Raw genomic sequence first — 19,701 nt, 5'->3', positions numbered from 1 at the left:
CGAACCACAGTCACATGTGTCTTCACTGAAGAGGAGACAAACGTCAGTCCTACTTGTACCAGAAATCAGTGTTAAAATACGATCCAGTTTACTAATCGAGGTTCATGAGCACAGCTACAACTTTCAGCCCAGTGGCTGCTGCCAGCTGTGCTAACACAGTAAAGAAGAGCAGTCATGCTGTAACTGAGAGCAGCTGCACTGCCAGCCACCAGGTAGGACAGCCATTAAAAGCAATACAACCCAAAGGCTTTCTCAGGAGGTTCTCAACTACTGCTGGTTTCTAGGAAATAAGGAAACTAAAAATACTGGGCTCTGAAGGGAGGAATCAATAGGTGAGGGAAGGGTATACCTAGATCTGCTACCCTGCACCACTCCGGTATCTTGCTCTGCACCACTTCGAGTCATTCTCTAACTGCAGGAGTGACCTTGACCCCAAGGAGGTCATTTCCTTCTTTCTACTGCAGACATGAGGACTGATGCTCTCGTATCTCATGTTCCCTTCCCTCTGTTGCTGGGATTTTCCACATTCCTATCTATATTTTGCTTTGGATACAGCTGCAAAGATATTGCTACTAGCCACTTACCATTTTTAAATAATTATCAACTATTTTACTTTTGAAAAAAAATGTGTGAAGTATTTTTTTATTTTCAAAGGAAAACATTTAGTTTAATGACATATCTGTTCACAAAACAAATCACCAGTGATTGAAAATAGAATGTGTGCTACCACTCTGTGCAAGTCATTTACAGCATAGAAAGACCACTTTGGCAGACACATTTATGTCTATACAAGATTAGATTTTGCATTTATTATGGGCATGTGGCATATTATCAATTATTAACACCAAAAATAAATGTTTATGTTTGCAGAAAAACAAGCTGCTAAATTCTGAAAAAATATTGTCAAGGATTTACACATTGTCATGTGTGTTATGTAAATGGGAACAGCAGAGATTCAGTATTTATTATTAGAACAAAACATTTTTCATCCTGCGAGTGGAAATCCAGTCTGTAATTTATGTGCATCTCTGAATCAACAAGTCTGATACTTAAGAATAACCCTTTGTATATCAAATAACTGACTCTGCCTTCTCACCAAGGGCACACCTCGTAGAACTCCTTTGCCCACATTCCCTGGGGAGCTGCATGGGAATTACAAAAAAACTTCTCGCAGGAGACCTGAAATGGTTCATTTTCTAGCCTAGACCCAAGGAACAAGTAATGGGGTCCCAACACCCTGACAGCAGCAAACAATCCCAGTCAAATGGAAAACCCTGCTGATGAGGTAGTTTCCCTCCCAGATTTCATACTTACCCAGTTTCAAGATTTCAGACCAAGATGTCCTGTTCAGAGAAGCTCTCAGCCCTGAAACATGATTGGGAAAGATCTGCTTACCCTCTAAGGAGAAAACGTCATTATCAAGCTGTATGGAAATGGATGCAGGAGCAGGATGTCAGACTCGTGTATCTCTATGTAGTGCGCATCAGTGTAATATCATACTCCCAGCTGGCCACCCAGATTATCTTACTCGAGGGCTGGAGGGCTTTTGAGAGTGCTGTGTGCCTCCACTGGCCTTTTCCATTAAAACTTCCCAGCACTGCTGGCCCGGCCAGCTCAGGGCAGAGCTCTGTGATGGAAGTCCCAGTCTTGACAGGGCATTTGTAGCTGCCAGAATTTTTCTGTTCTGCCATCCATTCCTCTCAAACAAAACCTCTTGCAAACTGTACTGTGATGGAGGTTTCAGAGCAAGACTTGATATTTTTTTCAGTAGCCTCCCTGTCCCCTGCCCTTGAGCTGTGTTGAAGCTCAAGCAGTGGCAAAATGCTGCTTGGGGATGTCTGTGGTTTGCTGCTTCGCTGAACAGTCAGGATTTGTCCCCTTGCCTGCACAAATGCAGAAACCTTTTGATTTTGTCATTTCTCTCAACACAGTTTTCCAATCATTCTGCTGGAAATGACGTGGCTGGAGGCACTAAAGGTGCAAGCCCAGACCAACATTCAAATCCTCCCCAACCAACTGACGTTACAGGAGGTTAAACTACTGTGGGCCAAACAGCAATAAAGTGGACAGATGAGCTCACCCTCTGGGAGAGTTCACTGTTTCTTGGCTATTTCTACCCCTGCCTCAGCTCAGCAGGGGGAGGCAGGGGCAAATTAGCCCTCCTCCTACTCTTGCCTCCTGCACCTTTTGCCTGCTGCTTTGCAAAACCTCAGCTGGTGGCAGGTCAGAAACATGTACACAGCGTGCTGGAGGAGCAGAGCCGCACACGGAGCAAACAGTGGCTCCGCAGCACAGAGATGCACAGCGGCACCGAGCTGCTCTCTGCACAGCGCGGCCTTCCCTGCCGCTGCTCGGCCGCGAAGGGCTGCACCCGCTGCCTGCTCCCCGCTGCCCTGCCAAGGCACCAGCCCCGCCGCGATCAGCCTCTGGTTTGAGGTCAGGCCTCAGCCCCACATCATGTCACATCTGCATATTTTACTTAAGGCCTTGGATACTGCTACGCTGAAACACTGGGTTTGAGGCAGGGAAGCTCCCCCTGTCTCTGACACATTTCCAGGGACACTTGCTACTTCAGGCAAACCCAGGGACTCTGCTACTGCCCCGTACAGAGGTCCTCTGCTGCGGGGAGATGCATTAATAAAATAATTCTACTGTATCATTAGAGGTCAGCTCGGACTACAGCAGGTAATAAAAGATTCATAATGGCACATGAGGGGATGTACTAAATATCCAAACCGCAGCTTGAAATCATGCAAAGCTTGATTAGGTTTAGGACTTGGTTAAAAACTCGCAGTTCAGCTGCTGTTTTACAGAAATGTTTGCAATCAGTTATACCACTTCTCTACCAGCAATTTATGCTGCTTCCAGTAGAAATTATGCCTTGTAGCAAGGAGTATTCTAACAGGTATAGGTGCTCCCATGCTCAGGCCAGTAATCAAAAATTAATCCCTTTCCCTGATTCTGTTAGGGGCCAATATCAGCTATTACTGAGAAGACACAAGAAATACTGCTGGAAGCACTTTCGAGATAACACGTTCCCAGTGTTGTGACTTTCCATCTGTTGGTATTTAATGGCTGGCTAAATCTTCGTTTTAACCAATTTCCAAGCCAGTACAACAGGAGTGGGACCTGCAGTAGTCTGTACATTTTTAAATATTCCATGCAAACTTTGGTTAATCTTCTTTTCTATCTAAAAATCAAATCTGCTGAAGTCCAGTCTCAAGGTGCTGTGGCAGCGAGTTCCCCAGTCCATTTACATGTGAACAATCGTCACTCACTACTAAATGGGCTGTCAGAAATTCAATACAGGCACTCATGCAATATTTTCAGTCTGATTATAAAGGCATCGTCCTTTCCATGTTTTACTGCAGCTTACAACTCTAACAAGCACAAAAACAACACAGGCAAGTCTCCTCGAGCTGCCGAATTCCATCTGGTTTTCTATCCTTGCAACACCCTTTGACAAAGAATTTAAATCAGATACCTTTTTTCTGATAACCTTTAAATTTAGCTGTGAAGTTTGGCCACATTCTCAGACTGGATTTGATTTTTGGCCATCGTTTTTACCAGCACGGCACATCTCATCTCAGACTTGGTGACACTGCACTCAAACCAGCTGCTCCAGCTTTGATACAGAAGAGGCCGATATCATTAGCAGAAGATCTTAGTGATGTTTGACATATCAAATGACTTGGTCTGCCTTTAATCTTTGTGGCCAGCCAGTCCCACTAGCCAAGTGATGGTCTCAGCAGACAGGCCAAAGACTCAGCACAGAGGACGGAAAATTCCTGACACAGCCCTGCAGGTGAGGTTTAGGGCACAGTACCCAAACAGCACAAGGTGCAGACCAGGTATGTACGGCACGCTCTGCTCTGCTCTCCATCAAGTACACCACTGCCTCCGGCATTACCATAACGTGAAGAGCTGTAACTCTGCGTGCATGGCAAGGAGCCTTTGTCTCCCATTTCAAGCCTAAAGAGCCCTCCTCCAGCACTCCCAAACCATTCACCTTGTGGCACCTGCAAACAGCTGACACAGACCTGCCCTCAGCTGGCCAAAGCCACCACCCCTGGAGTACCTCTGAGGCAGAGGTCTGCAATAGCTGCCACAGGCAGCAGGGCTGGTCTGCCCACACATGCCACTGCAGGGACTTGGCTCAGCGCATACGGCGTCTTGCACTTTGCTGTACAGCCATCCATCTGTCTTGTAATTAGGGAAACAACCCATTTCTTCCAACTGCAATGAAACTCCGCCCCTCCCCTTTACAAAAGGCCCGACAGACTCTCAATGCCTGACATGCTTCCAGTTCAAGTGCTAAACGTAAATTACTCATCTTCTATCCTTTTGTACCAGCTCAGGAACAATTCACCTGCACCAGGAAGCTGCAATCAGAGCAAGAACTGCTTTGGGGGCTAAAAAACCCCGATGTTGAATTCCCTCCCCCCTTAATCATTCCTGGCTTTACCACACAAATAGCTTTTCAACCTATGTAGTACCTGCACTAACACAGCCACAGAGATGACAGAGAAGGAATGGAAAGAGAGAAGCAACGTGCCTGCCCACACAGGGAAACAAAAGCTAGGAGGAACTAGAAGGCATCTTCTTGACTTTGCTGGTTTACCTGTCCATAAGTGGAAGAAGTAAAATGTCATTCTCAACGGCTCCTGCCAGTTATTTACACAACCTACCAAATTCCAAAGCCCAAATGGAGATGGAGTGTCTTTACCAGAAATCCACTGCCTTGTTTCATCTCCTTACATCCTGGCATTGCAAAGTGCCAAATCAAACAGGACACAATGGCACTGTTGCCTACAAAAACACATTTAACACCTCTTAACATGCAAAACACACAAACAAACAATAAACACTGCTCCTGAGGGTTCACAATACAGCCAGTGTCCGACTGCCCAAAGCTGCCAGCTAGAGTCGGTCAAATTCAGTAAACAGGTGGCTGCTAGGAGTTAAACACAATTCCTACGCAGAACTCACTAATCATTCTTAGTTTCAGATACTGTTTTACAGTCTGGATAAGTCTGAAGGGGAGAAATGTGTGTGCCTCTCATTTAAAGGACAGAAGTGGAGCGGGAGCAGGAGGGAACTGGGAAGGCAGAGCAAAACGCGGGGCCGGAGTCTTCGCTTCTTTCTGGTGCCCAGGAGGACTGGTACGAGGAGTGCAGTCACAGCAGCACCCGCACTACAGCTAACGCTTTCCCTCCGTTTCGGTGGCACTTTGTCGCTGCGGGCAGAGGAAGGACCAGCGCTGTCCGGCCGGCCTGGCCCTGCGGAAGGACCCTCTGGCGAGGCCGGCGGGCCGCTGCGCTGTCCCCGCTGCGGCGGGGCGCCCGGGTCAGCCCGCCCGGCCTCGCTGCTCGGACAGCAGCGGCACTGACGGCGCTCTCCGCGTATGTGCGTGACCAGGCTGAAGCCGAAATAAACAAGGAACAATAAAGCTGCTCCGGCAGGAAGGGAGCAGCCGCAACCCCGCCAGACCCAGGGCTGCCGGGCTGGGTGGCTCCCGGTCCCGCCGGAGCTGCGGGCAGGAAGACGGCCGTGGCCTCCTCCGCGGGGCGGGCGGTGCCCCCCCCCCCCCAGCGCGGCCGTCCGCTCCGCGGGGGCGGCGGGGCGGGGAGCGCGGCGGCAGGGGGGGCGGGTGCGGCGGCGGCGCTAGGGCCGCGCGTCGCGCGGGCCCGGAGGTGGGGTAGCTGCCGCCGCCCCGCTCGCCAGCAGTCGCGGGGAGGTCGCTCCGAAGTGAGGAGGTGCCGCCGCCCGAAGTTTGGCCGCGCCGCCGGAGACCTCCGCGCCGCCGGAGACCTCCGCGCCGCAGCCCCGGCCAGGCGCGCGCTCGCCCGCCGCTCGCCCCGCGCCTCATGCCGCGGCCGCCGACGCCCCGCGCGGGGACGCCCACGCCCTGAGCGGCGGTGGCGGGCGGGGAGCCCCGGCGAGCAGGACCTGCGCGGCGCCCGTGGCGATGATCTGCGCGCCCGCGCGCCGCCCGCCGCCCCGCCGAGCGCCGGAGGAGAGCGGCAGCCCGCTCGCCCGCCCCGCCGCCACCGCGCACCGCCCGCCGCCCACGCACCGCCAAACTTCGACGCCGACAAGTGCCTAGGGCCGGCGGCGGCCCCCGCCTGCGCCCCGCCGGCAACTTTGCCGGGGGGTGAGGCACCCCCTCTCCCGCCCCGCGGCCCCTCATGCCGCCGCCGAGGGACACCCAGCGCGTCCCGGCGCCGCGGCGGCTCCGCGCCGCCCCGCGGTGAGGGGAGGGCGAGCCCGCGGGGTGAGTACCGCCCGCCCGCAACCCTGGGCACCCCGGGGCGAGGGGGCCATGCAATGCGGGGGGGGGAGGGGGGCTGCGCCGTGCCGGGTGCGCGTGCAGCGTCCCCCCGCCGCGCCGACGCTCGGGCCGCGGACCAAGGGCGGATCGGCGCGGGCCGCGCGCCCCCTGCCGCCCGCGCGGAGCGGGCCGGGCGGTACCTGCGCGGCGCCGTCTCCTCTGCGGAGCTCGGTTCGGGCCCCGCCGGTCGCTGCGCCGGGCTTTGAAGGCACGCGGGCGGCGGGAGAGCCGCGAGGGAGGGGAGGGGCCCGGCCCTCGCGCCAGCGCCCACCCTTCCGCGCGGGCTTTCCTGCGCGGGGGCTCGGGAGAGCGTGTGTCCCGCTCGGTGGAGGCGGCGGGGTGCGAGGCCCGGCCCCGCGGCCGGCCGGTCGCTGGTGCTTGGCCGGGAAACGGTTCCCTCCCGTGCACTGGGGGTGGCGGGCGGCGTGTCGACCCATTCGCACGCGCAGAACCCCTAACGAATCCCCACGCGGCGGTGAGCAGCGCGGCTCGGCTGAGGCCGACGAACCCGGTGCTTTTGCGCTCCCGAGCTGGTGCGTGTGCATTTTTGGCCTCTGATGACCGTACTTTTATTGTTCTGCAATCAACTGGATCTGATGTGCTAGGAGCCAGCCTGACTTCTGCAGAGATGTTTGCGGAGACAGTGAGTGAAACAAGCGGTGGAGATGCTTTAAAGAGGGAATAAATCACTGCCTTGCCTAAGGACAATGCGGTTGAGGATGAGAAGCTGTGGCCTGGGCAGCCCGTCGAAGGGAACAAAACCACAGTAGAACTTTCCCTGGCATGTTTTTTTGGTGTGTGGGGTTTTTGTTGTGGTTTTTTTATTTGGAAAGAAATAAAGGTCGATTTCTCGTGTATTTTTTGAGCTTTAAAGGATGTTTACAGGAGTGTTCTAGCAGTTAGTGGTGATACTCTCATGGAGTTGTGGACTTTGCCATCAAACCTCAGCCTTGTGACAGTGATAAGGACTGCCACCAACTTTCTAGCTGCATATGTAAAATCTGGCAAATAGCATGGACCAAATTCAGGATCCAGGAGGCATTCAGTTTTTTGCAGTTTTGAGGCTAAGAACTTACAGTTAGAAAGTCGTCACCTCACACCGCGACATCGAAGCTTGGTAGCCCTGTACGCTGGATGCACTGCCTGAGGAGCCCGTATTACCTTACTGAGAGTGAAAAATAATGACCAAAACCACTGCAGCCACCCCAAATGCTGGCTTAAATTCTGAGATGAAAAACTTGCAGAACAGTTTGATGCTAGGTACAGAGATATTTAAGGCAGTAAGGCACAGTTATAAAAATTCTAGAGAAAAAATGCAGGTACATACGAAGGCTCTAAAATTTAAATGGGTGAAGTGCTTTTACTCCATATCCTGACAGCTCATGATACCCAGGCAAGTAATGGCAGCAGTAGTGTGAGGTGACTCTCAGCAAACAATGATATGAGATAACCAGAAATATTTTAAGTATAGTGCTGAATCCCAGTTTTTTAGGTAGCAGAACGCCGTATTTTATTTTCTTCAGCCAATAGGTATTGACATTTTAAATTCCTCCTGAGGCAAAGAAATTTTTTTTGCTAAGTAGTTAAATAAGCTGGATAAAAATAGAACCTAAACTTTGTTTGGAGCAGGATTTGAATCCAAAGGCACCACAGCGGTTGTTTGCAGTATACTATTTCATAGAAGTACTGACAGAAAGCATGTATTAAACCATTAAATACAGCTTCCCTTCTGGTTTGCATAGATGAAAAATTTTGCATTTATAAAAGGGGCTGTGTTGTGGGTTTTTTGTTTTAAATTTTGGAGCTTTATATATGCCAGGTTCCTAAGTTGTCTGGGTGCAGCAAGGTATAAAACACTTGGGTTTTATTAAATTTAAGTTGCAGGTAGGAGCATTAGTTCTGTTTTGCAATAGACATTATTTCCTGTGCTCTAAAGTGTCTTTAAATAATTAATAACTGGAGTGGACACAAAGGGTCTTTTTACCTGGGCTTGATTAGATACATTCATCTGCTGGAGCTGTTAGGGATACAAACTTAAAACATTTCCTTTGGAAAAAACTGTTCTGGAGACGCTGGTGTTAGGAGGTGACAGCCAGCACTCCTTGCCTCGCTTAATCATTTTAGCCGGTTCTCCTCAGGCTGGCGTGCGCTGTAACCGCGTTTGGCTCTCATTCTGGTGACACTGTACACTTTGTCAAATGCACGGTCTGTGTGACAGGCAATCGCTTGTTATTTTGTTACCTCCTTCACTTTCCTGCTGTTTGCCAAAGGGGGAGGCCAGGAGCCCACCGGGAGGGTTTGCACAGCGACTGCCTGGCAGGGAGCTTGTGCGGGGCATCCAGCCGACACTGTCTGTGCAGAGGGAGTTATTTGGGAAAGGGGGTGGATTTTCACGGTGATGGAAGGAGGCAGAGGAGGAATGTTAGCTAACAACCCCTGATGAGGTCTAAAGTTCTTTACCAGCACTGATTCTACCAAGACGCATTTTATCTGGTTTGTGAAGGGGGTATCTGTTTGGGCTGCAGAATTAAAATGCTTCGTGAGGTGTGACTTACCCACCTGGAAAGGGACACATATGTTCTGCGCTGCTTTCACAGCTGATTTTAGTCCGGGGGTTAGCTGTGTGCCATTCTCCTCAAAAAACTGTAACATACTCACTGCGGCCTGAATGCCCAGCGCTTTGCAGACTGAGCGGTGCTGGGGGAAGGCAGAGACAGGAGAAGTGGCCTTCGACACCGGTGCCTCCTGGTGTTTTCCGTATGGCAGAGTCTACACAAGGCCCGAAACATCCCGCAGTTCATACAGCTGTTGCCCTCCCTACAAAGCAGATCTCCAGGAGCAGTGTGCTCCAGAGGCTTTGCATACATTAGCTGGTGTCCTTCCAGCAGTTCGTCGTTCCCTTGCCCTCAGTCAGTAAGGACGCTGCTCCCGCTCTGCCACCCCCATGGGCCTCCAACACCCAGGGTGTGCAACTAGCAGAGCACCGCGGGTTGCAGGGGATTGGGGCACCAGACATCAGGTATTCCTGATTTGTTTGATTGCTTTTTTTGTAAGGTGAAACACACAGGCATGACAGGGGACAAAAAAAAACATTGCTTTGTGTTCCCCGCAGCTAGAGGCTCAGCACTATGTGACTGTAAACTTCAAAAATGTTATTCTAAATGTTTTTTTACAGAATAATTCGAATAGATATGTCCTTAGCAATAGAGTACTGAAATGTAGAATGCTAATCGTGAGTGACTCTGCAGGAATAAATATAAGCAAGAAAAATCGTATGGCTCCGTCAGAAAAAACCCAGCAGTGCTCAGCCCATGATCCTTAATGTGCTTTGGTCAATATCTTTCTCTGTATCAATGGAAGCTCATTAAAAGAAGACATTGCAGACTAACTGAGCCATGCCGTATTAGTTCTTGCCAAAGCTTGACATTTTTAATACATTAATAATATGTCTGTAATGTAATGGAGAACTATTAATCAGAACTGGTTATGTGCCAGAAATTTAAAGTGTAATTGGCTGCTTCTTGTCAGGAATGTCTGTTGTACAGTGCTATAGCTGCCTAATGCTCAGATGTCTTGCACTCCTCTGCACTTTTTCCTTGTCAGTGCACTAAATTCAATCGATGTTATAGTCTATAATTCTGTGTAACGACTATCATTATGACTCTGGCTTACTTTAATGAGAATTCGTTATATAGGAAGTATTTTCGCACAGTGTGTTAGGGTGGTGGCTTGCTTCACAGTCTTTTAGTCCTATCCAGTCCTGTTTATTAGTGGATCTGAGTCTCTGGAGTTATAAAAGGTTATGGGTAACTGAAGAGCTAGCAAGAAAAATATCAAACAAATTCATTTTTGCCTGAATATACAGGCTTGTAGTCTAAGGATAATTAATCTCAGTAACTTCTTTTTTCTACACAGAAACATGATACTCACCTACAGTTTATTCCAGTATGTTCTGATTTGTCACAATTTTAAAATAATTTTTTAGCAGAGTAGTTGTTTCCTTTTTGTATAATGACTGTTCTAAGTAATGGGGTTTGGGGGGTGTTTTTTTCCCCTGCAAAATAGTAAAATACATTGAAAAAGTCTAGAGGGAAAGAGTATGAGGTGTCTTCAGAATGACATGAAAAGTGTTCTCTGAATTACTGGATTCCAAGATAATAAGTAAACATTCCAACTGAAAACAAAAAAGAATGTAAGGTCGCTACAAAAACAGTGGTACTAGACAGTGTGCTTCTTAAAAAGATTTATTTTTATTTTGGTCTTAGATATTTCTGCTTTTGTGTCAAATTCAGATTTGAAGCTTCAATATATTTGAACTAATTGAGAATTGTTATTGCATGAAAATTCAGATATTCTCTGCATATTCTGATAAAATATATGAGAGTTGTATGGTAACACTTGATAAAGTGAATAGAATGGAAAATTGCATTTACGTCCATACAGCAATTATTGTAAATTACTTCGCTATGGAAACACAATTCAACCATCTGTTGGCATTTCATAGTGTCTGTAGTTTAGCTCAGTTTAGGATGAGGCATTATTTAAATATAGGGAGGCTGTTTTCGAACAGCTTTGAAGATAAGTTTTGAAAATGTGTATTACCAAAGTGGCATGCTAAGGAGCTCACCAGGTCACATACCACTTCCTGTGGTTTTGGGGTATAGGAGGGTTCATGACACAGGGCATAATTTAAAACTGGGGACAAGCAAAGCGGGCTGCAGAAAGTGGCGACTTGCTTTTGTTTCTTAACATCTGTCTGATGGATTTGCTGAGATTTTAGCATCCAGACAAAAAGAATCCAGATGTACTGTGGAGGTTGGCTGAAATCCTCCTGCAGAGAGCCCGGCACCCAGGCTCCAGCTGACACCAGGCGCAGGCTGAGAGAAATGAGTTGGAGTTCCTAGCCCTGGTTTTTCTTGTCCATATTTAGGGTACTTACTGTGTCTTCGCAGTTTTCCTCCTATGTAATTCGTATTTTTACCTGTATTTTTTTAGTAAATGTATATTCTAAGTCATTGTAATAACATCTTAGGATTTTATACCTGTAATAATATGATTGAGGTGATAGAAACCGAGCGAATTTCTAGTTGCTTTCTGAAGAGAGGAAAAGAAATAGATTTGCTATGAAATAAATAAGGAGTACACCCCCAAACCTAGGAAAATAAGACTGCTGTAACAGAGGGGGAAAGCATCCTTATAGCAAAGCTGCAAGTGAACAGTTATCTTTATCGATAGATTATCATCAGTGTGATCAGTAAATCACAGTTCAAAGGAAAAAAAAAAAAGGAGCAAAGCTTTTCCAATGCTAATGGGAAATCTCAAGGGAACTGAAGTGTGCTTGCAATATCTTTGTTAATCTTCCAAAAAAAACCAAACCAGTCTTAAGAGATGTATAAGGCTTTTGGACCTCACTGAGGTGCTCTTGCCAAGAGACTACCACCAGCACCTGGTAGCCCTGATACTCATCTCTGTGTCACTTTAATACAAGAGCCTTCCTGCTGCTGCCCTGCCTGCCTGCCTGCCTGCCCGGTCTGGGCAATGGTTGAGTTCCATAGTTTGCTCTCTGGTTTTGCTAGGTTGAAAATACTGTTATGGAAGCAGAAACCTGTAACTCACCTGGAACCTTGTAAATCTGTCTTTGTTACAGAAAAGTTAAATCCTTCATGTCAAAATACTTTTCACTGTGAATGATTTTGGTAGCTTGTTCATTCTAGCACAGCACCCATGGTAAAGGTTATCCATATTATACCAATTTGCTTTATATTGCATCAAACCTCCAAAATGTCAACATATCATATATTTTGTAATGCATTGATTCTTGGACAATAACTCTAACTCTTACTGTTTCTAAAAGGGTGCTGGTGCCAGAAGAAAGGAATGATTGATGGGAAACAGACACCAGCCTGTAAACATTCATCCTTTTGCTTCGGATACTGATTTATCAGTGCATCTGGGCATCCCCTGCAAGCCCTGATCACAGAGGATCACTCAGGGTTATCAACAGCGTAGCTGAAGACCTGCAACTTCACAAATTATTGTCTGCTATTGGACGTCTTTTACAAGAAGCCCTGACAGATACGTTAGAAGACAAAGGACAAGCACTGCATTGCTGTAAAAGGCTGTCATCAGGGTCTGGGTGGCTTCTACCAAAGTCTTCAACTTAGCGAAACAAACACCCTATCGTAATGTTTCACGTCTGAGTTGGAACCTGTTTTATAAAATACATACATGTATATGTACGTATGTGTATAATCTATAGACTGCACGTGTGCAAGTACTGAGCATCCTTACAAAGGTGACGTAAAAGGATTTAGAAATGTATTTGTCAAGATTCCTGTCACTTCACGCCCTCTGGGTTACCGTATCCTCTGTGATGCAGCACTACCCATCCGTATGGGGACACTATGACGTGTGTAAGACTCAGATTTACACAGAAGAAGGAAAAGTGTGGGATTACATGGCCTGCCAGCCAGAAGCCAGAGACATGATCAAATACGTAAAAGTGACACTGGATCCCCCAGACATAACGTGTGGAGATCCTCCTGAGACTTTCTGTGCAATGGTAAGGCAAGCTTTGAATTTTGCATAATTAGTGGGTATATATTTGTGATAGATGGCTTCAAAATGGAAGCCCTATAGTGCACATATAATTACCCAAGAAAAATCTGTATCATATTCCGCATGTGAAAGATTCTGCTCAACAAAATGCTGAGCAGTACATTAGGCTGGGCAATGAGATGTTCTACTTAAGGTGACCTAACTTGACTTTGTCTGAATTTGCTGTCTCTCTAGGTCAACTTCTAATGACTTAAGAGAAAGCAGCATAAAAGTCTTAGTGCGCTAACCTGTAACTGGGGTGCATTTGCCTGGATCACATAAGACTTGAGTGAATTGGTTCCTATACAATTGCCTGAAAGCATCACAGCGTGGTAGAATTCAGCATCATTCCCGAACATGAGACCGTTATTAGAAACTCAGACTGTAGAAGCTTAAAAAGTTGTGGTGGGAGCTGGGCTGGTGGAGTTTTTCCAACAAGCCCATGCAGCAGCAGGGAGCATTGCTGGAGCCTTGCTACCACACACAGCAGGTGCATGCCAGGAGGTCCATACCTACATGTATGGACAGTGCAAGCAAGAAACACCTTCAGGTGGGGGCCAGCTCTATCAACTACTGACAGCTTTCTTCTTTGACTGAAACTGTAGGCATGCAAGCCAACTAAAAGAGACCAAAGTCAAGCTCCTGAATTTAGATACTCCTAAAATTAGAGATTAGTTTTCGAAATGTTGGGCTTGGTAAACAATTGTACAGGTATGAGAAACCAGGCAGACACCGTATATATCAACCTTATAGCTGTGCTGCTCCCAAGTGTTTGATAGATCGTGCTGTGGGAGGTCATTGGAGTTAAAGGAAATCTTCAACTTGCAGGTAACTTCTTTCTCCTCACAAACATGGAGAATTTGTTTTCTTTGCTACTGAATATTTCTGTTAAATATTGAGTGGAACAGACAGTATTCCTTGACTAGAAAATGTGAGTTTGAGATGCAAAACATATGTGCTTGCATCTATTAATAAAGCACTGGAAACGTACATCACATTACCTACATAATTTAGATTTGGAAAACCAATGAGCTCTGGTAAGTGAGATTATCATAACTGACGAAAGTCCGCAAGATACTTACTTGTCTGTGTACAAATCATCATTGCTGTGTGATAGCATCCCCACAGGAAGGAAATTGCTTTTAAATGCCTTATGGTATAATTTTCAACCACTACTGTTCTGTAAGGAGTTAAGGTCCAACCACACATACATTTAGGGCATTATGTGCACACATGCAGCTGCTTCATACATACATTATGGTAATAGCCACGTGATGAATTGCAGAGCTACGTGAATAAATTAAATTCCCTGTGAACCTTTGACTGCAACCACTTGCTGTCTGTCCATTAATACATCTCTGCTGACATGGCTTTGACACCCTAAACCTCTGAGCAGCTTCGAGCAGCCACTGTTTAAAAACAAGTAAAAGCAACATGCCCATGTAATATGGTCTTTTTTCTTTATTTTGAAATGTATTTTCTGCCTCAGAATAGTAATAGTTGTGATTTAGTCCTCAGTGATATTTAGTAAATCATCATGTAATGAATAAGAAAAGTTGTTCTTTTAATGCAAAAGAAACTGCCTAGCAAAACTTGTTTCTTCCTTTTAGTGCAGATAAACATTGCAGCAGTTCCTGTCTTAAGTAATTTCTTAAGTTTCTGAATGCCTTGGTTATCAGTCCACTCTCTAGTTAGAATAATGTTTTTAAACAAAAAACAAACAAAAGATGTTTTGGTTAAATCTTAATATTAAAAATGGTGCCAGAACTCCCCCTGAAAATGTTTGGCCTATCGAGGTGTTTGATGCTGTGATGTGGGATGAAAGCTTACTTGAGAATGATGTGAGGTTACAGCTGTAGCTCACTTGCTACTTAAGCCCTTGAGATGCAGAAGGCCACCAGAATCCTGACACAAGGAGTAGAGAAAGAGTGATAACTGGGTAGAGGGAGAGAAAGCATGCAAAACGAGAGTGTGTAATTTAGTGATGTAAGTGTAGAGTGACTGACATCTACGTGAAAAACTGTTTTATTTGCTTTCAGTATAGAGGTATATTGTACATATACACTATATTCAGATATGCATTGGTAATGGCTTGACCTGCTTGAAACATGAGGAAAATTACAGAAATATTTGACGTTCCTGAGGTATTGTACAGCAGCAGTGCACTCTCATCATTAAAAATGCTTTATGTCTGTCTGTACTATAACTACATACAGAAATTACACATTTCCTTCAAAATGAGGCCCTACGTATTTGTAGGGCTGAGCCTTTGGCATTTCCCAACAAGGGAATGTTTTATTTTTGTGTTCATTTTTAGTTTTAGAAAAGGAGTTAAGATAGCACTGACATACTTGGAGAAGGTGGGTAGTGGAAAAGAGTGCATTCCTGTTCGGCATGTTCTTGTGCTACAAAGACCCAAATTTGAAACGACAGAGATCCAAAGGTTTCTTTTCAGCATGATGAAGTGCCAAACTGACTTATACAAATGTTCGGCTTTATCGTTGTGAGTATTGGATATTTGCATGCTAAACCTATGTATCAGTGTTTTGTTATTGAAATCAGGTTAACGATCAACTGCCTTCTGGTAATTCCTTGGAGGAGATCAAGGTCCTTTCAGATACCCTAATAATGAGCAAGGGTACCAAACAGCTGAGCCTGTTTCTGCAGGAAGAGGAGGAGGTTCAAGCAACCTCTTGTTTTGTTTCCATATCAGTTCTCCGATCAGGCTTAGTAATTTTCTGTTCCCTACAGACTATACAGACTAAGGTACTAGCTATTGAGTCTGTGTCAGCTATCAGTGTAGTATAGATTATATCCCTGAAACACAACCAGACTGAGAGGTTCACCCAAGTCCTGCTGGGAGATTATGGTAAAATCTAAACCAGTCTGTGAGAGGAAGATGGTAATAGTCTGCCATAACACACAATGCAATTATGTATTGCGATGCTCACAAGCGTACAATACAGAGGAGATGGGCAGTTAATGGTAAAATTTGCCTCCTAGTTATTTCTGCGTATTCCCCATGGAACTAAATGTTCTTATGAGTCCATTACAAGTTTTTACTCGGTGAGCTTATTTAGTTGACAGACCAAATAACAGGAATTTGCATGTGTGGATTTGTTGCAAAATGCCACACTCTTCTAGTTGGTAGCTAAACCCAGCACATGGCAGCTCACCACTTGAAAGCACCTTTGGGTCATCCCTCCAGAACAGCATTCGTAGGTTATTACGGGGAACATGCAGCAGGAACACTATCCCACAACTGCTTTTATGCAATCTGTTCTGAGAATAACATGATAGTTTCTGGTGACATTCAATATTGGCAGTTCATGAGATTATTCAAAACCTCAAACCTCTGGAGTCCTATGATTATGTGAGATTCTCAGCTTTGATTTAAAACATCATTTTTATTTTTTCTTAGTCCTTGTGGTTGCAGAGAAAAGTTTGAAAATGAAACTGAGAAGCTCAAAAAGCAGAAGCCATATAAATAGCCCTCCAAATTATTACTTGTTTAAAATATCATGATTTTTAAAGTCACTCATGATTTTTAGGGCTTGGGAAAGGATTTTGCTTGAGAGGAGAGATGCATGAAAGAAACACATAAGCAAATGAATGGCTAAGAGCAGTGAACACTCATGCTTTATGGCCATGGAATTGCTAGTGTCTATAAGGAGGACGTGACTGCATCCTTCCCCTCCTACCTGCAGGATAACCAGACTCCTGCAGAGAGGGTTGACCAGTCACCTCTGCCTTCCCTATACGTTTTAAAGCAGTCTCTAGCTGCTTGGAGTGAGAATGCACATCTGGTTTCTGTGGCATTCCTTTGAGGAAATTTTGCTGTCCTTTGTCAGTCACAGAGTTGGACTGGACGGTCACGGCATCTGAGCCAGCGTGACAATTCCTGTGGGTCTGTAATTCCTGAACTTTGAGCATTGAGCATTTGGCATTGGTGAAACTCTATCTGGCACCATACGCTTACACTTAGTTGGCCTGGGAGGAGAGGGAAGGGGAAGGAGAAGAGAGAAGAAAAAGAAGCTACTTCATGTTTTCAAAACAGCAGGATTCACGTTGCAGAGATACTGGAAGCAAATTTTTAAGTTCCTGGGGTGCTAGTTCTTGTGGCCTGCAACATTTCAGTTAACAGAAATCTGCTTTAAATTCCGTCTTCATAAGCGCTGGTTATAATTTCACAACACTCTGTCCAGTTATAAAAAGAAACAAAGCTGAATTTTCACGACTGTCGCCATCTTTGCACTACAAGAACAGAGCATAGGTCACTTCTGTCTTCTTTGTTTCTGAAGTGTTTGCCAGCTGCAGCCCGAGTACACGCGTCAGGAACCCCATCAGGAACCCCCGTGGTGCCACTCATGGGTCAGAGGTCCCTTCGCCCCGAAGTCACACCGGCCAGCCCCTGTGCTGAAATCCAGCTTTTTGCATGGGGTTTGTGTTCAAACCTTGGGCAGGATTAGCATGTACATTCATCACAAGCTTAACAGGAGACTCCTAGTGGCTATTGCTGTAATTTGCAAACTGGAGATGAATTTACGTTACCCACCTGTGTTTGCAGCTGAAATGGCAAAATAAAAATAGGCTCCTGCTTATGTTTAGACCTAGCAATCTTAACATCATCTCACATCCCAATGGTTAAAAAATGATTAAATTATCAGCAATTATTATTGCCTGCAGCCTGTTTTCTTTGTAGGTTAAACAGAAGCTCGAAAAGAAGCCTACAAATGGGAGTCCTGTGCATTTGTACAATTTATAGAGCAGAAATGCTGATGTCAGTAGAAATTTGAGCCCTTGAGTGCTACTCTGTATTTCATAACCAATCAAAACTAAATTAAAAAACAAAGATTATTAAAAAGTCTTCTGTGCATGTAATTCTGGCATAATATTATGAGGTGGACATTAAATTTTTCCCTCTGAGACTTTTAGCATCATTAATATAGCATTCCTTTAAGTACAAGTAGGCTCATATTCCTTAAAAAACAGAAAATACTCTGTAGTGTAGTTAGTGATACCATTATTATGTTTACTGAAATAATTAAATGAACATATACTCTTCTGAGTAACATATAAATCAAAACATGAAATAAATGTATTTTTTTGGAAGCATTTTGACAGGCATACATGCATTCTTGGGAACGATTTTGAAACAGTGTTGGACAATACAGTTAAGAGATGCTCATAAGAAAAAAACCTTTTTTCTTTTATGGGCTGAATAAGGACATACAATCCTTCATTTTAGTTCCATCTGTGTAATCTTGTTAGGTAGCATGGGGTAGAATGGCAGCAGGGAGTTAAAGATGAGGTTATTGTTGCTGTTTTGTTTGATGTGGATTGTCATAGTTGTATACTTTATGTACAGCTCAAAGTTATTGCAGACTTTATTTACAATACCTGCATTCATCTATTTTGAACTATTTTGAGCACATTTAATTAATACCAGTATTGATTTTTCATTGCTGGAAAGAACCTTATCCTTCAGGAAGCAGAGTTTTTATTTTGGTGTTTTCTCTTAAGTTACTGGATGTATCATTTCATTTCTAGTACTGCAAGACCTATATGGTGAGCTACAGCCGCCCCGCCCCTTCTCCTCTCTGCTGCATAGGTCTGGACACCTCTGCTGCCCCACTGACATAGGTGTTCCCATCAAAGCACCACTTTTGTCTTTATGTTCCAGCCTCAGACCAGAGCAGCTTGCAGGCCAAGAGGCAAGAAAGAAGCACACACCTTGCCCTTTGCTGCTGCCGTACCCTCCCTGCTCTGTCCCCCTGGTCAGCACAGAGGCAACAGCCTGCCTGTGCCTTTGGTAGCAGCCTGCCCACAGACACTTCAAAGGCACCTTGTTCCTCGGACCTCTTGAGAAAGGAGTTCTTGATTTCATAGAAGAAAAAAATGGATATATTTAATGACAGCAGGAATAATAATAAAAAATGGTTTGGTAAAATCTCTGTTTTCTTCCAACTGGAACCAATCTAAAAATTAATAGTTTCTCATAAATCGAAACTGAGGATTGCCAGTAAAACAGATTTGCATTTTATTCATTATCACACACCAAGATTCCCTAGTAAATTGTTAACAAAACTCTATGCAGTTGCTTTTTTCTTTTCCCTTCTCAGTTACACTTTGGGTACTAGAATGTTTTCAAACCTTAAACAAAGCAAAAGCATGCCCACAAAGCACTTAAGTTGTTAAAAATACTTGGGAGTAAACCAGGGTTCCTAAACAAAGTCAAGGGCTTCTATTACTTTCAGTTGCAGAGTTTTAATGCACATAGCACTACTATGTGTAAAAGTACATCCTTTTAACGAGATGTATGTTATATAAATACACTTTGTAGAAACTGTTTAACTGCTGCTTTTAACCCTGCCTTTATCCCTTTGGTACTTGCTCTCCTATTTTATTTTTTGCTTGAAGTTAGCAGGAAATATTAGACATTTGTAGCTAGCACAATGATCAATAAGTGATTATTGTAATAATACTTCATCTTAGAAAGCAAGGGATTGTAACATATCATGTAAAATTTCAGCAGTGATAGAAATTATTTTAGGGCTTCTGTCAGCTAGTAAGAGCCGTGTGGTGCACATGGTTGAACAAAACACAGCTGTGAAGTGGTGCCTTTTACTGGCAGGTTATTGATGGCCATGTCAAGACCAAAATATTTAGTCATGTTTTAATTTCAGGTTGATTTTTTTTTAAAGTATTGAGGATAACTTGTTTCTTAAACACTTTTCTCCTGTCCATGGAAAATTTCAAGCAGATAATTCCTG

At 45.1% G+C, this 19,701-nt stretch overlaps 1 protein-coding gene across 9 annotated transcripts in view; it reads left to right on the top strand.

The window, feature by feature from the left end:
• The first annotated feature begins 6,022 nt into the window (after nucleotides 1-6,022).
• The window catches only part of NTNG1 (netrin G1), a 178,359-nt gene continuing 164,680 nt past the window's right edge, over nucleotides 6,023-19,701 (top strand). For 2 of the 9 annotated variants that reach the window (XM_075422247.1, XM_075422248.1), the window contains exons 1-2: nucleotides 6,024-6,274; nucleotides 12,186-12,893. In XM_075422247.1, the coding sequence (XP_075278362.1) occupies nucleotides 12,648-12,893 (246 nt within the window). In that variant the 5' untranslated portion in view covers nucleotides 6,024-6,274; nucleotides 12,186-12,647. Of the gene's footprint in view, nucleotides 6,275-6,600; nucleotides 7,126-12,185; nucleotides 12,894-19,701 lie in introns of those variants that run through there. The other 7 variants (XM_075422246.1, XM_075422244.1, XM_075422249.1 and 4 more) reach the window with 7 other exon arrangements.

Source organism: Opisthocomus hoazin, chromosome 6 (assembly GCF_030867145.1).
Source record: "Opisthocomus hoazin isolate bOpiHoa1 chromosome 6, bOpiHoa1.hap1, whole genome shotgun sequence".
Lineage (NCBI taxonomy): Eukaryota > Metazoa > Chordata > Aves > Opisthocomiformes > Opisthocomidae > Opisthocomus > Opisthocomus hoazin.
This window is presented reverse-complemented; position numbering and strand designations above follow the sequence as displayed.